The 14,480-nt window shown below is 44.1% G+C and overlaps 1 protein-coding gene across 2 annotated transcripts; it reads right to left on the reverse strand.

Moving 5' to 3' along the window:
• Positions 1–10,574: 10,574 nt before the first annotated feature.
• eny2 (ENY2 transcription and export complex 2 subunit) lies at positions 10,575–13,893 on the reverse strand. 2 transcript variants are annotated; one of them, XM_030102963.1, is made up of 5 exons: positions 13,881–13,893; positions 13,588–13,668; positions 11,792–11,862; positions 11,226–11,300; positions 10,575–10,863 (listed from the first exon to the last, which is right to left on the reverse strand). In XM_030102963.1, the coding sequence occupies exons 2-5, from the start codon at positions 13,653–13,655 to the stop codon at positions 10,790–10,792; spliced, it is 288 nt and encodes a 95-aa protein (XP_029958823.1). In that variant the 5' UTR covers positions 13,656–13,668; positions 13,881–13,893; the 3' UTR covers positions 10,575–10,789. The 2 variants fall into 2 exon arrangements, with proteins under 2 accessions (XP_029958823.1, XP_029958822.1); XM_030102962.1 differs by lacking the exon at positions 13,881–13,893 and having other exon boundaries at positions 13,588–13,865.
• Between the last annotated feature and the right edge of the window lie 587 nt (positions 13,894–14,480).

Genomic DNA, 14,480 nt, shown 5'->3' on the forward strand with positions numbered 1-14,480 from the left:
GGTTCAGTCCGCTCGCTGATGTATTCTGAATCACAGGAGTGTATTTTGACATGCAAATCTGGCCCGGAGCGAGCTTTCAATTGACCCCTCTGAAGACTTGGGTGGGCTCCCGAAATACCTCCCTTAATTTGACATGACCTGATTTGGAGGATTTCTGTGTTATTGCTCCTCTCAGACGTGTGGACTCACATGTGAGGCGTGAGGTTGAGGGGAGGTCTTGGTGGAGATGTTATGAGAGCTGATGTGAGACAACAGTGGTCCGTGCCTGGAGCGAGGGAGACGGGGGGGGGGGGGGGGGGGGGGGGGGGGGGGGGGGGGGGGGGGGGGGGGGGGGGGGAGTAGGGCTGGGGAGAGGAGGAGGTGAATGACATGAATGACAGGAGGGAGGGAAAACAGGGGAACAAAAGGAAGCAACGCCGGGAATGTGAATTAAGCTCTTATGGCCCCGACGCAGAGCTATGTCAGTTCAATATCTGCGCTTGCTGTCGTCCTGCGGTCCTCCCGAGCCATCTCTCCATTGTTGTGTTGGACTTCACCGCGTTTTGACAGCTGTGCTTGGAGTGCTGTGACGGCAGTCTGGAGGGAAGGGTGTGTATGTCTGGCTATGTGTGTGTGTGTGTGTGTGTGTGTGATAGCCACAGTGGATATGGACACTTTGCTGTGCAGTGTCTTGGTATGCAAATATTAGTGTGAGTGTGTCTCTGGGGGGCAATCCTTTAGAGTGAGTCCACGATGATGATAGAAAGTAATAAATTTGATTTATGAAGCGCCTCGCGGTTTTATAATGCAACCTCGTTTGCTTCATTTGCAACAATTTGGTGTGGGATTTAGACATGCAGGCAAGAGGAAAACAAATGACAAGCAAACAAGGGTTCTGAAAACAGACACAGCTTCACCTCAGAGGTGCACAGTGACGGCGAATCACACGCAGAACAACTGACTAATGTGTTGTGAGACCTTGAGGAACGACGATAAGTTCTAATTGTTTGCTTGAGCTAATTGTTCGCATCACTGAGGGGACATTGTTTACATCCAGCTGCATTTATGAGGCTGAAATATACAGTTTGCCAAATATAACCATGTGTCATTGCGATTATGAAAAAATTACCAAAATGCATCAGACCAGCCACTACAGTACTGGAATGGTCTTCATCCATCAAAATGAACAGTTTCTGGCTGAAATGCTCACTGTTATTGTCACTCATATAAATGTAAATCTGGAAAAACTGTATTGTTTTCTGTTGATGTGATTGCTGTCTGGCTAAGGGCGTCATGCATCACCCTGCAAACTAATATTTAAAGTTGTGTTCTGTTTGTTGTACTTACTGCATTTATTTGTGGTATGTACTTTCGAATAGATACGTTGCACCCAGTGAAAACTCAAGATATCACTGAAATATCTGTGCAGCATGCTTGGACGACAGTGAATACTGATTATTTAGATATCCCCAGTCAAACATACTTGTTAGGTTCAGTGTGGTGCTGGAAACAGTCTAAACCAGAGGATTTCTTCTCTTGTTACTATGATTATATGCAGGAATGAATCTAATAACATCATATTTCAGTTGAAGTCAAAGGTTTGGGCCAACTGGCACGCTGCCATGCCATTGACGGGTAAAGAAACTGAAAAAACACCAGGTGGATTATCTGCTGCCGTCAGGCCCGGGCAACATGTGCACCAAGTGTACTTAATTTTGCAAACTTTTCATTAAGGTGCCTGAAATAACTGCACTTCCTAATGTTGCAGCTGGTATACATTTTCTCCTGAGCGGTGCGTCGGAGGGAAGGGAGCTTGGGAATAAAGCAGGAATGTGTGGTGGGTGCTAGGCAGCTGGTGGCTGAGCCCCGCTGGGTCGCAGGGAGCAAGGCCAGGCCAGCCACATGAGCCTCAGCTGATTCACACACCGGCTGCCATTCACACACCGGGCCCGGCACTCTCACAGGCCTGTTTGTGTCTACTGTACCAACCGATCCCCAAAACCAGGATGTGTGTTGAAAGGGAAAGCGCTGAATGATGATGATTATAAATTCCAGAGCCAACGGAAAGGTTGTAATGATTGATGATTATTCAAACATGTTGTTAGTCATTTTTAAAGCCTGATTTTTTTTTTTTGTTTTGTTTTTTTGGCCCACCTCGTGAGCTGTGCACTGTTCCACAAAATTAGAAATAATTATGTCAAAGGTTTCCCCAACAGCAACTGCTGACCACATGTTAATGCAGCTGGCTCAGAAGCTAAAGCTAATGAGGGACCTGCATTATCACGGTGTTCTTCCAGCAGAACATGAAGTTATTATTTTTAACTGTTCCTGACTCAACAGCAATTAGCATCAAAATGACCAGATGTATTACGGTAATGGCACCTCACGCCGCTATCAGACTTATCAGGCTGTCCGTCGCCGTGTCACCCCATAAAATACTCACACCGTCCGAGCGTTTATAGCCGGCGCCTTTTCCCCCCCTGTTTGCTCTCCAAACAAGAAGCCTTATCAGCTGATGGAGGGAATGCAGGAATATTTCGGTGAGAAAGTCCCGCACCTGCACTTCCTCCAGCTTCACCGCTTATTAAATGATGAGGTTACATAACTTCAGCTTAGTTCCCACCAAAGAAGGTCGACGTCTCGTCTTCATATATTTCAGAATCCAGGAGTCGGGCTGACCTCCGGTGACCTTTTGGAGATGAAAGGCAGGGTAAAGTCCATATTTTAAAGACCCCGGCTGCAGGTGCAGTCCGGGTCCCTGCCTGTTGTTTCTGGGACATGTGGTGGAGTTGCATCTCACGTGCTGGAATCAGGAAACAGTCTTCTTTTCTTTCCCTCCCCGAGCTTGTCTAAGAAGCTCGTAAAAAGCCCAGGACTTTCTGTGGTCGTGTAATGACCTGGCATCGCATTGTCATCAACTGAGTCACATAAACACTCCCCGACGTGTGAGCTGAAGAGACAAATGCCTGTTTTATCGCTGGCCTTTGGTTGTTTTTTTTTTTTTTTATGAATGAAGTGCTTATATAGACTTGAAAAACTCAACAGAATTGAAATCGGACAGGCAGGGAGGGGAATTGTACAGATGTGTTTGGATAAGCTTACGCAAAGCACATAAAAAGATATGTTGTGAAACAACATGCTTCCCCATATGTATTTCCAGTTTTATGAAAGAAATCTGCTAAATGAGGTATAAGTACTCAGCAGTTTGGATGATCTATTGCATCTCCCTGGCATGAGCAGAGCTTGCCTGCCTCCTCTTGTCGTCTGTTCTTTGACTCCCTCAGCTGGTCGCGGGCGGTACCGCCTGCCCTGCTGGAGGAAAACCGCAGCATCATGCAGCCACGCTCAGATAGAGGCGAAACAACAAATAAATCAGCTTTTTGGTCTCCGTTGGATGAAAAGAAGACAGAATAAACAGCAATTTTCGCATGAGCGCATCGGGTTCTGAGAGCAGCCTTTTCAACAAGCGCGTACAGCCGGAGCAGTGCATGTGAGCCCTGAATTACAAATTAGCGGGGATTTGAGCAGCTGAAAGATATTTCCCCATTAATGCACAAAGGTCAACATGCTGAAATTGTTGTGCTTCTCACTGTTTACAGTAAACGCCTGTTTATAATTATTGGAAATGATACACTATTTACAGCAATGAAATCGCCCATTAAAATCACGTGCTTGAGCAGAACATGGTAGTGTACTGACATGTACGAGAGAGGGCGATTAAAAAGGAGGAAACGCGAAGCCGCGGCTTTGAAAACACCTCTTCCATGTTCACACCGGCATGTTCCAGGTTATTAATAGTTGCTACGATACCCACATCCTCTCTCCCCACTCCTTTTGTCAGAGCCTCCTGTGATTTAGGGCACCATATAAACCCTACTGGGTCGGCCCTCTGGCCTCTTTTTTTTTTTTTTTTTTTTTTTATCTGCTCGGCGTTATTGTCGCGGCGGCGCACAGGCCACGGTGTTTGGCCGCTCCAGCTGAGAGATGGAGCACCCGCTGGGCTTTTCCCATGACGACGAGAGCCCCTCTCCTCAGCAGGCCGGTCAGCAGGCGGTGGACGAGCTGCTGCTGCTGCTGCTGCCGCTGCTGCTGCTCCACCCCTCACTCTCTCTCACCTTCCCCGAGGCCTCCTGAATCACCTCCCCTCCCTCGCCCCCTCCCTCCTCCACCGCCTTTAAGTTCCCCCAAGTCATGATCTGGCCCGTAAATTAGTACTGGGAGAGAGAAAAAAAAATAGGTTCTGTAAGATGAAACTGGGTTTCTGTGTGTATCAGCGCACGACTCAGGGGAGACAAGAGAGAAGAAGCAGGCAGTAAATCCATTGGAGTCCACTGATAGTGCCTGTTTGCACAGCCACTGCCGCTTCCTTTGATCAAATGGCCGGGGGAGCGGGGGGTCGTGTGGCGCTGCCGAAGGTCAGCTATATATTACACTCCTAAAAGTGATTACTGAAATTCTTAAGTGAAACCATTCTGCTGCCAGGGTGTGCTCTAATCCCCTGCAGCGTTGTCTGGGCCGGGGCCTCTCTGTGGATCTGTGCGCCCAGCACTCCTTCTTCCCCCCTTCACCACTTGTGTTTTCTATCATCAGAGCGGGCCGAGAAAGAGCCCCTACATGGAAACATGGCCTATCCAGTTGCAATATCAACGGCTGAGGCTCGGAAAGAGAGAGAGAGAGAGAGAGAGAGAGAGAGAGAGCGGAAAGGTAGTGTCAGGAAACAGAAATATGCACGCACTTCAAAGGCCGGAGCAGCAAATTAAGGGTTAGGCATTGGACACGACAGTAAGTGGCCTTTACATCAGAAAGAGGGTAAACAATGTCTGGATTGTGTTTCGCCTCTTTCCTCTGTGTTGTTGCGTAGAGACCCCCCGGCTCTCCGTCTGCACGCCGGCTGTGCTGTAGGTAAAACACAACAATAACTCAATGAACTTATTCTCTTCTCTTTTCTTCGCAATGAGCAAATAATTTTCATCAATTGAGCCATGATGAAATGCTCTGTATCCGTGCCACTGACGATCAGTGCGTGTGTGCGTGTGTGTGTGTGTGTGTGCTTGTACGAATGGAAAATCTGACACATATTTGCAGACTGAATGAGCGTGCCATAGAGCCTCCGTTGAAAATTCTGCAATTTATGACTGGTAGCTAATCCTTCTCGCAGTGTTACACCATATCAAATCAGTTAGAGCAACTTATTAAAACAGTAGTGCTTCTATTGAGCGTCACACGAGTACGGTTTGCTGAGAGCATGTGTGTGTGTGTGTGTGTGTGTGTGAATGCATGTTTCCACTGTGGCAGCATCGCAGTTGAGATCCAGCCAGCCAACATGATCTAAACAAGAATTATGTGAAGTCATGCTCTATGAAACTTTATACGCATTTGCTGATCATTACCTAAGATTGCTTTGTGTTAACTTTGGCAGGCTCACTCTTGGCTCTCGGATTTGAAAAAGGGATGATGTATTTCCTTTTATTTATTATTTGCACTGGGCTACCGAGAGGGGAAAAGGGAGTAGGGAGGGGTTAGGTCGGGGGGGTGGGGGCGGGGGGGTGGGGGGGGAGAGAGAGAGAGAGAGTGGTATGCCTGCGACTGGTGATGCCAGGAATAACAGAGCGAAACTTGCTCCTCGGCCTCATTAGTGTGTAGAAAACAGTTCCCAGGAGACACAACACAATGTAAATACATTTAAAGCTCTTCACGCTGCAGGACGCTGCCCGCCAGCCGCTCTCTCTGCTTATTCTGTCCTCAGAATGAGAACGTGAAGCACTGGGTGCCGCTGCGAGTGTGTCCCCTTCAAAAGAGTTGCAACCCCATGTTGCACGTCTCATAAATTCTGCTGAGAGGATTCAAAGAGAAATTTATCGAGCATGGCATTCGCACATGTTGACAGTAAAAGAGGGCCAACTGCACACACCGGGTCTTGTGAATTCGCACATGGCCGCCATCCTTTTTTTTTTTTTTTTTTTTTTTTTTTTGACTTTGAAACACCCTCTCTGACCCCTTTGTCTGCTTATGCAAAATCTTTGCCCGAAAAAAAGCGCACTGGGAAAGATATATGACACAGAAAATCCTGTAGCTGTGGCCTATAAATAAGAAATGTCAGATATACTGCTGTAAACACGAGGAGATTTATTTATTGGCTTGAGATGCTCTATTTCACGGTCACTTCTGAAACTGTTATCCTCTGAAGCAGGTGCACGGTTCTCTCAAATGAGGCGGCGTCCTGCAACATCATTTCCCAGCATTCTGTTTGTAATGCAGGCGTGTTTCTGCCATCTCGTACGGTGCGGGAGGTGTTTACGGCCTCTGGATGTCGAGGACGGCGCAGCTCCTCCGGGACGGCGGGACCACGCTTATTGGCCGCTCCGCCTGTTGACACAGCTGCCGCCGCGCCGCGGCAGCCATCCCCATTCCGGGGGCGATGAACATATCTGCGCACACTTACCTACAGGCACACAAAACGCACGTGGAAACACACATGTCATGTTTGCCTTTTTCCTTTTAAATGTCGTTAAGTGCCGCTCACTCGCGGCTCCATGTTGACTCTGGGGGATTAGCTGCGCCTTCTCTTTGGTGTTTCTTGACTTTAGGGTGACTGATACAGATGGAGTTTTGCTGAATGCATACAAGCATCTTCACACTGAAAACAGTTTTTTTTTTTTTGTGTGTGGTAATATATGCCTCTCTAGGCCATTAAACATGCAGTTGGGATTCAATACGTCAGGCGCAATAAGTGAAAAGATTTGTATATAGGTTGATATTGGGTTTGTTCCAGCCTTGCTTCTTGGCAATGCATGTTGTATCCTCAGAAATCCCGTTTGATTTCCTTTTAAATTCTGTCACAGTCTGAAGACACATGCATTTGTAGGATGAGAAGCATAGCTGAGTATATGAAACGTCCAGATCACAAACAGCTATTCTTTGGTGGATTACGTGATTTCAAAAAGCACAATAGACTGGAATCTTAATCAAAACATTTATCAAACAAAAAATTAAGCTTCAGCAGTGAGAAGAATAACCATACACATCAATATTCTCAGGATTAGTGGATATTGAACAACAGCTACCAGCAGATGAACCAGCTTGGTTGTTCAGGTCTCTTGCAGCTTGCTCGCTACACCCAACTACACCCATCCATCCTGGAGGACAGTCTGGTCCCAGTCTGTGGAGCTTCATTATCAAACAGAATCTCCTCTTGATATCTCTCTGCATCGAAATGATCTTGAGGAATGCGGCAGCTGAATGTACCTGAAGCATTAAACCAGAATCTACACGATAATCCAAGCTGCTCTTCCCACCAATGCATGCTCCTCACCAACGTAATCGACAGGTTTTTTAACACTATAAGATTTATCGCCCTGAAAAGTTGAGAAAACAAAGAAATAATCTGCCAAACACAAATTTCCTTCACTTCTGTGTGAAGTTTATTTGCCCAACTTTTAAACTTGAGTTTTTATGAAGTGCAGAGTCATCTGGTTACTGTAGCTGCACCTTCCCGCTGGGGGAAAAGCTGAGAAAAGAGAGTGAGAAAGCAAATTTAACAGAAAAAAAAAGAAATCTGTATGATAATATATTACATCAGTGGTAATTCTACCCGGTGCCGGTCTGCGGCGCACTGCAGTGTGCACGGGCCCCCCCTTTATATACGCGGGGGCCCGGGGAGATCTGCTGATAACATGGGGATTGATGTGGGCCATTAAAGGAGCGTGTGTGCAGGGGCTGCAGCGCTGCGTTACATTTGGCCCCGGCAGCGGCGCTGTATATCAGCATGTTGTCACCTGGGCTGATGTCACAGCAGGTCCTTCGGCTAAGAAAACACACTCTCCGGCTGTTTCTGGTGGGCGCACGGCGGCGAGGGCCGCTCGGTGCCGCGCTAACGCGCCGCTCATGGCACTTTGTTCAGGGTTCACGGCCTGGGCGAGTGTAATCCATAACCAATTAAGCATTGAGCGTGTGTAACTATAGAGACCTTTCAGTCAAAAACAATGGAGCGGTTCAAGCATGCGGATGGAAAAAAAAAAAAAGAGAGAGAGAGAACCTCAAGAAAAGATGGCTCCCGGACCAGACATTCCTCTGATCGTCTGAGTTTTATCGACTCGATAGCGAGTTGCATGACAACATCCAAACAAAAACATGCAAGAGCTGAACTCTTAGCTCATAGGTTACATTTTGGATTTCTGGATGTTTTGAAACTATCTCGCCACGGTGTGTATGTGTGTAATTTATGCCTTCTGGACACAGTTTCGCCGCTCTGCTGTTGAAGCAATGAGAGCGTTCGTTCGTCTCACACAGCACACACCAAGGACCTTGAAACAAAGGAAATCTGTCCCCTGAGAACCACGTCCATCCTTTTCATCTTTTCATGCTCTCTCTCTCTGCTCTGCCGGGAAAGCTTTGTTATTCTGAGAAGTAAAAGCGGCGGCGGCAGTGGCGGCGGCGGCGGCGGGCTTGTCATTACAGGATCACGGCTATTTTGGATCTAAGTCCACTTAATCAAAGGACAATGTTAATTTGCAGCAGCACCTGGGGGTGATTCATGCTACTATGGCAAATAACCGCTTTTCCTGACAGCTATTTGAGGCCATTCTCTCATTGGACACATTTTTGTTATGATTCCATCTTTGAAGAACCAGGTGTGAAGCTGACTGCTGTGTGTGGCTGATACCTGGGATTACACACGACACACACTATTGAGTCCTCAATTAAACCGAACTGCAATGGAAAGCACGTCCCGGGGAAGCATATTATTTAGTTCTTTGATACTGTATTGCATAACTGTCTGCAGTGCAGTCATAAACAGAATACCAAAGAGAATTCCAAGTTCAAGTTATTTCCAAACTCTTGATAGTGAATGAGGTTTTTTTTTTTTTGACAGTTTCAAGCATTTGGATGCTCTGCTTAATCCTACACATATAATTCATGTGAAGAACTCATCACTGATTACCTTATAATGAACCGTCCGTTTGAATTAGGTGTGGCAAAATGAGAAAACCTTCGAAAAGATGCATTCCTTTAAGAGGAGCTCACTGAAAACCCTGTTCTCTGATAAACCCTAAACTCATAAATCGAGGAAACTGATATCACAGAGCTGATCATGAGCTTCATTGTGCGATCAAGTGAACACAAGAAGATTTCGGTGTTTATCTGGAACTTTTCCTGGAATCAAAACAAATGTACTTCCTTCCTGAGAACATATGTTGATACCTGCAGATACAGTTTGCAAAAGGAAACAGTGAAATGTCAAAAAAAAAAAAGCTTCCCCGATAACTGTTATATTATGCACTTGTTTTTTTTTTTTTTTTTTAATGTTTACAGTTTGCTTGGACGGCCGGATTGGAGTCTCTTGCCGGCTGGCCTCAGCCCACGGGCCTTATGTTTGACACCCTTGCTTTTAAACTTCACTGTTCAGTCTCTCTGTCCTTCTCACGTCTACATCTTCCTTCCATGCTTGGCGCTTTCAAACCGTTTGGAGAAACTTTAAATCATGGAAGACGCTCTGCTTGCGTCAACTCAAACGACGATCAAAACACATGCTTTTCCTTTTATTCCACACATTTTATTGCACAAGTAGTTTTTTTTTTTCCAGAGCTGAAAAAAGACTCCACACATGACTCTTATTCCTCAACGCCATCATCAATAAGCGCCTCAGACTCAGGGATCGTTTTGCACCTGTGTGGAGTTCAACTGTCCACGTTAAGAAGATGAAGGAAAAGATTTAGTTGTTGTAACCCGAAAAAAGGTTTCTGGAATTGACTTTGTAGTTTTCCCCTTGACTGAACAAATATTTTCCACATATAGTGTGAAATTGTACAAAACAGATTCCTTGGTGATATCGGCCCACACATCACTGAGTGATCATCAAAATGCCAATGTAATAATGAACCTCCAAAATGTTTGTTGAGGTTATTCTAACTGGAATCGAGTTATAAACAGGAGTGTAAAAGCATTTTAGGGAGACTGAAAAAGTCAAAGATTGCGTGTCTGATATGAAATACCGTGTGTTTAGTCTGATAAACACAGTATGGAGAGCGCCACGAGCAGGGCGTCATGATTTATGAAGATTAAACTATAAAACCAGATTAATACGAAGAGTCTGCACAACTTTCACAGCAACCCTGACAAGCTGCTCAATATGCTGACACCGAGAAGTTATTTAATGTGTCTCGTATAATCTCACGCTATTAATCAATAAGAAAGGGATGTGGAATGAAGGGGTGGGAGAGGTTCTCCGACTTACTGAGGAACAAACTCGCTGATGTTTGCAGCATCAGTGAAAAGTGCATGGAAACACTCTATAGTTACTCATTAATCTTGCACGGAGGACGCTCATCAAGATAAGACACAAGGATTTCGAAAACAACCAAAAAGTCAATTTACCAGCCTGTAATCAGGCTGTTTTGTGCTTCACTGGTGCTCTTTGTTCCTTTTTTCCCCCCTTTTAATGTCTTTCTGCATTTACTTTGGAGCTATTACCATTTTTATACATTCCAAAATATTTAAGATGCACACCAGCAACCAAGCAAAGCCTCAGGTCGGAAAAAAAAAAACATTTTTGTTTGATAAATGGAGACAGAAAATGCATAACTACACAGTTTTGTTTCACATTTTATTCAAATAATTTTGATGACTCTAAAAAACAGAAGTTTCATATTAAAAACAAAGCACGAAAACATGCAAAAAGCTCATTTCTACTATAATGAAGAGTTAGTTAAAATACAGCAGGTTATTGAAAATTCAGACTAAAAAGACACAAAAGTTATTTCAAATTCTCCATAAAAATAGAATTCTATAAAACCGTGTTACAGGGACGTGATCAGTTGGCGTGCTGTGCGAGGAAGGCTCTTATTCTGTGGAGGAGCTCTTTCTTCACACTGTCTGGCACCAAGGCTGCGAGAAGAAGGAGAAGAAAAAAAAAAACCAGTGAGGATTCATCATTTCTGCAGGAATTCTGTTATTCTGTGTCGGAATGGTAACATCTCCTGACTGCAGCTCCAGCTCCAGTCCAGCGTGTTACAGATGTGTCTGCGCTCAGAGGTAAACATCATCTATAAACTCCTGAACGTCTCAGCAGAGAGCCAAGTGGTTCAATCACTGAGAAATGGATGAAGAACATTGTGTCGCCTGATTTTGCTGTCTGAATGTCTGATTCTCCCTCGCTCTCATGATGCCACAGTGGTTCCTATTCCTCTCTTCTAAATGACCTCCTTCACTGCATCCGACTGTTGTTCTCCTCAACTCGTGAAGGTTACCTCTTCCTTTTGGAGTCAGGTCCACAACGAGGTCCTCCACGGTGACGTGCTCCAGACCCTTTTCTTTGATGACCTCTGGAAACATCACACACCAAAGCTCACATCAGTGTTGCTGTAAAGCAGGAAGTAGTCGCCAAACTCCTTACATTCCCCACCTTTTTAAAGGTTAGATGATGCTTTAGGCTCATGATCTGCTGCACAAACGCGCTGAGAGGCTGGTTTTTAAAATGTTTTTAGAAGAGACCAGGAACGTTTATCATTAATCGGTTGATGACTGAATGAATAAAAAGATGAAAAAGCAGATTAGTTGCTTACTGGGTCTGCAATTATGATGATCAATTAATCAATTTGTTAAAATTGATAAATAAGATTTATCACCTGCCATAAATGCTGCTTTGTGAAGCTCATAAGCTCTGAATTCTTGAGTTTTTGTCTTATTTATTTCATTACATTATGTTTGTGTGTTGCTAATTTTTTTCTCCTGTAGAGACGCTGTTCTCACTTCTGCAGAGGAAGATGACGCTTGTCTTACTGTTGACAACAGGTGTGTGGACGGCGACTTGTACCTTTGCAGTGCGCCTTCATCTGGTCCGTCCACCCACACTCAGTGAGCTTTGCTCTCAGTAGCTCCTTCAGCCTTACAATGAAACACAAATGAGAATGAGACTCTAGATGTGCCGAGAAAAAAAAAGATATTATATAATAATAACAGCTGCATCGTTCATGTTGATTACCACACTGTTTGTGTTGGCTCTGATGGGACCGATTCCCTCAGCTGTGCCGACGGTCGCACTATAAACCATCAAGACGCTGCAGGCAGATGCTGCCAGACGGATAAATATGTGACAGAGCAGCGCTATGTGGCCTTTGAAAAGCTGACGCAACCTCCGTTCAGGCTGGTTTGTTGAGAATACCGGTTAGAAAGCCAAAGCCACTACTGAAGCCACTACTCTCACAGCGACAGGCTCGTGGCTTCCGTACAGCTGAGTCTTTCCGTGTGGAGTTTGCATGTTCTCTTCCTGTCAGTACGGCAGTTTTCCTCCCACAGTTCGACAACAAGCATGTGAAGGAAGTAATTCTCCCAAAAAGATTGGTAGGTAAGTAGATAAAGCATTTTGTAAGAATGAATTTAAAAAAAAAAAACACACACATTCATGCACTGAAACAATTTCGAAGTGTCTGTGCAAGATGTTTCAATATTTAACCACTGTTTTACTCACAAGTCTTCAATTTCTTCACAACATATCCAGTAATCACCTTACTTTCTCAATAATGAATAAAATGTCTCTGAGCAGGACACAGGTGAAACATATCTGATTAAAAACAATGAGGAACAAGGGAAGACAAAGCTGACAGTGACAGGAAACAGAATAATAATCAGATTGAGGTGAGAAGATGGAAAAACAGAACACTACGTAATAATGTGGTTCAAACTTGAATGTATCAGTATCACTAAATCATGAATGATTTTTCTGCAAGTCATGACTTGACAAATATAAAACCTATGAGTAAACATACTATTTCCTCCTATTAAGGTCCTCACAGCTGAAAAATAATGAAAAAAAATACATTACTAATGAATAGCAGAATAGATAAAGTATTTATGCAACTGAGCTGAGAAAGCATGTCCGTTACCTTTAATGAAGATAAAAATCTATCTTTAATAAGTCTGATTTAAAGCTGATTATTATATTATTTTATTCCTCTGCAGAGACTTTATAGTGTCAAAACAGTGGTTGTTCTCTTTGTCACTCCCAAAGTCCCTCTCACATAAAAATCTAAGGAAAAGTAGTTTCTTTGGTTTTCCCAGACTCCCCTGAACCACTACTGACTGTGGAAGTGTGTTGATTGCAAGGCCTGGACAAATATTTGGCGTGATTTTGCTGTTGTAATTCAGTCTTTCCACAGGGCGGATGGGCTGCACAGTGGAACACCTCAAAGCAATGAGACCTAACCCATGCAGGACGTGGGTCATCAGGGACCAGGCTTGGACACCCCAAGCCCGTCACCCTGCCAAGGTGGTTGAGGTTGGTTCCAGTCTATAGCTAAGCTATCTCTATATTGGGCGATTTGCAAGAACTACCGATTGCCCTGCGCAAATAACGAATCCTTAATTTAAGCAGTGATCTGTCGATCGTGCTCCACATTTTACCAAGAGCAACTTCATTTTTCTTGCACGATCTACCAAATGCGCTGCGTAAATAAAGGATCTAATAATTGGGGTTGGGGTTCAGTGTAATTAAATTAGGACTGTTTACATTTAAAGCATCTAAGTAAAATCATCAAAATGCGCAGGATCGACAGGTTGCGGCCACTGCGCGCTCATTAGCGTCGTTATTTTCATGAATCAGTGTAATCTTACCTCTCCCGTTCTCCCATCTCTGTCAGCTTCTGGTTTATTGTCGCCTTCATCTTCAGCTCTTTATTCATAGTCCTCCGCCCACTGGAAGAGGTGGGAAAGGACACTTTTAGAGAAGACTTGCAGCTTTAAACTTACACAACAACGATAAACAACACAACATGTCATCAAAAGCTGTACAGCTATGATATTATTACTCGTTTGCTGTCGATAAAATGCTTGATTGAACTTAAATCAACAACAAAGGAATAAAAGAGTGTCTTGAGTTCTGCTGAAAACAAACACACAGCTTTTACCTTTAGTTCTAACAGTCCGACGGGAAACACGGTACGGCTCATTGGTTCCTGCTGCTGTTGCTGTAATACTCAGTGTAGCCACACGATGGCAGTGCTGGACAATAAACCCAAAGCTGAATCTGAAGGAATCACATTCTGAATGAGTTTGCAACAAATAAGCTGCTTCTTTTTCGAACTGCACCTGATTTATTGTTTGTTTTTTTCTATATCTCCGATGTTTAGATCTTGAACAGCTCTAAAATGGCTTTTTGTTCAATAGTTATAAATGGAACCATATAAATTTGAACTATATAATCATCAAAACTGAAAGCTGTGCCAGTCATGTAAACAAAATGAGGCAAAATTATCTAAATTAAGACCTCTGGATAAACTAGCTGAGTTGGGATTAATTGCTCTTTTTTCTATTTCACCTTCCCATATATGCATGTAATATGAAATTGATGTTTCTACAATGTTTACTGCCCTTCATGTTCATATTGCACAACATGTTCCTATTCAGCAGTTCCCTGTTCAAAATCCAATAAGTGATTCAACTGTGTTTTTTTATATGTCTGAATGTATGTACAGAGTCCAGCAATGTAAGCATTCTGGCTTGATTAA

Source organism: Salarias fasciatus, chromosome 11 (assembly GCF_902148845.1).
Source record: "Salarias fasciatus chromosome 11, fSalaFa1.1, whole genome shotgun sequence".
Taxonomy (NCBI): Eukaryota; Metazoa; Chordata; class Actinopteri; order Blenniiformes; family Blenniidae; genus Salarias; species Salarias fasciatus.

What these genes read in the sequence shown, in the direction of transcription:
- eny2 (XM_030102963.1), bottom strand. Translation starts at nt 13,655, where the DNA reads ATGAATAAAGAGCTGAAGATGAAGGCGACAATAAACCAGAAGCTGACA. An exon ending in GATGAAGGCGCACTGCAAAG is followed by an intron (nt 11,301 to 11,791) that starts GTACAAGTCGCC and finishes TGATGTTTCCAG; the next exon opens with AGGTCATCAAAGAAAAGGGT. An exon ending in CCTGACTCCAAAAGGAAGAG is followed by an intron (nt 10,864 to 11,225) that starts GTAACCTTCACG and finishes TTCTTCTCGCAG; the next exon opens with CCTTGGTGCCAGACAGTGTG.